Source organism: Acanthisitta chloris, unplaced genomic scaffold, assembly GCF_000695815.1.
Source record: "Acanthisitta chloris isolate BGI_N310 unplaced genomic scaffold, ASM69581v1 scaffold35242, whole genome shotgun sequence".
Taxonomy (NCBI): domain Eukaryota; kingdom Metazoa; phylum Chordata; class Aves; order Passeriformes; family Acanthisittidae; genus Acanthisitta; species Acanthisitta chloris.
The window spans coordinates 1-1186 of NW_008660444.1; the positions used below are offsets into that span (position 1 = coordinate 1).

Below are 1186 nucleotides of genomic sequence, written 5' to 3' on the forward strand. Positions count from 1 at the left end.
TCCCTAAAGGGAGTGGAACCAACTTTTTTCCTCAATGGAAAAGGTTCTGCTCACTCCTTCTGAACGAAATGTTGAACAAAGAGTTGGAGGGAAGATGTGGCAACATGACCAAATGGAGAGGCCTCTTTGCAGATGTCTTGGAGACCTCCTCATCCATCTCCCAAAGCTCTTTTCCCAAAGGAAAAACTCCGATCAACTTTTCCTTTCTATCTCCAATCCGTGCTCAGAAATGAGTGTTGATTTAACAAAACAAACACCTCCTGCTGCCCACAAACCTCCTGCAGCTTTCCAAACCTGGGCTAGTGGAAGTTCTCCCTACTCATGGCAGTGGAACTGGATTATCTCTAAGTTCTCTTCCCACCCAACCCATTCCACGATTCCTCTGTTGTCACTCACTGCTCTGGGCAATCCCTCATGCCCAGGGGAGCTGCCCCTGGCCCCACTGACCTGCAGAGCCCCTGGGGGTGTCTCCCAGCTCACCTGCCCTTGCTGAGGCTGAGCAATGATGATCTGTCCTGGCTGGATGGTGGTGGTGGACGTGGTGGTCTGCTGGCCCTGCTGCTGCCCCTGCACCTGCACTGCTGCAGGCTGCTGGGCCAGGGTGAAGTAATACTGCACAGGCTCAGCTGGGGTCACAGCCTGGCGAACCTCCTCCTGCAGCACAGGGAAAACACAGTCAGTGGGGAGGGAACAGCAGGAAAACCCTCCCTGAGATGTCCTCCCCTCACCCTGTCCATGGGAAAGCACCTTTAGTACCTTGCTTGAGGTCAATCTGAATTAATCAATCCAAATAGTTCCTTATTTCTTTCGCTCTGTGGATATCAAATCCATTCCCAATACTCTCTGGGTGATCATGGAGTCACTCATTTTATCAGGAGAAGCAAATGAGGAGAGTTAACATCTGTTCAAATCTATGGAGCTCCTCATCAGTAAATTCCATCACTACCTGTTATCTCAGCACAGGAGGAATTGCAAATGCATCAGGAATTGCAAATGCACCAGGAAGGCTCAAAGCCTCACCTGTCTGTGCCCAACACAAACCTCAGCCTAGCTCTGATGCTAAACCCCTGGGAAGAAAAGTCATGGACTTGATAGATATTGTTGTGCCTTCAGTTGAGTTATTTAAATCCAGCTTTTCCAGCCTGCTAACAGTTTCCTGCTGTGGGTTAGCAGCTGATTCTGCTGG

The 1186-nt window shown here is 50.0% G+C and overlaps 1 protein-coding gene across 1 annotated transcript in view; it reads right to left on the bottom strand.

The window, feature by feature from the left end:
* Positions 1-480: 480 nt before the first annotated feature.
* LOC103797592 (nuclear transcription factor Y subunit gamma) overlaps positions 481-1186 on the bottom strand; it is a gene marked incomplete at both ends in the record, with an annotated part of 5551 nt that continues 4845 nt past the window's right edge. The window contains one exon of the mRNA XM_009069813.1: positions 481-654. Within this exon, the coding sequence (XP_009068061.1) occupies positions 481-654 (174 nt within the window). The remainder of the gene's footprint in view (positions 655-1186) is intronic.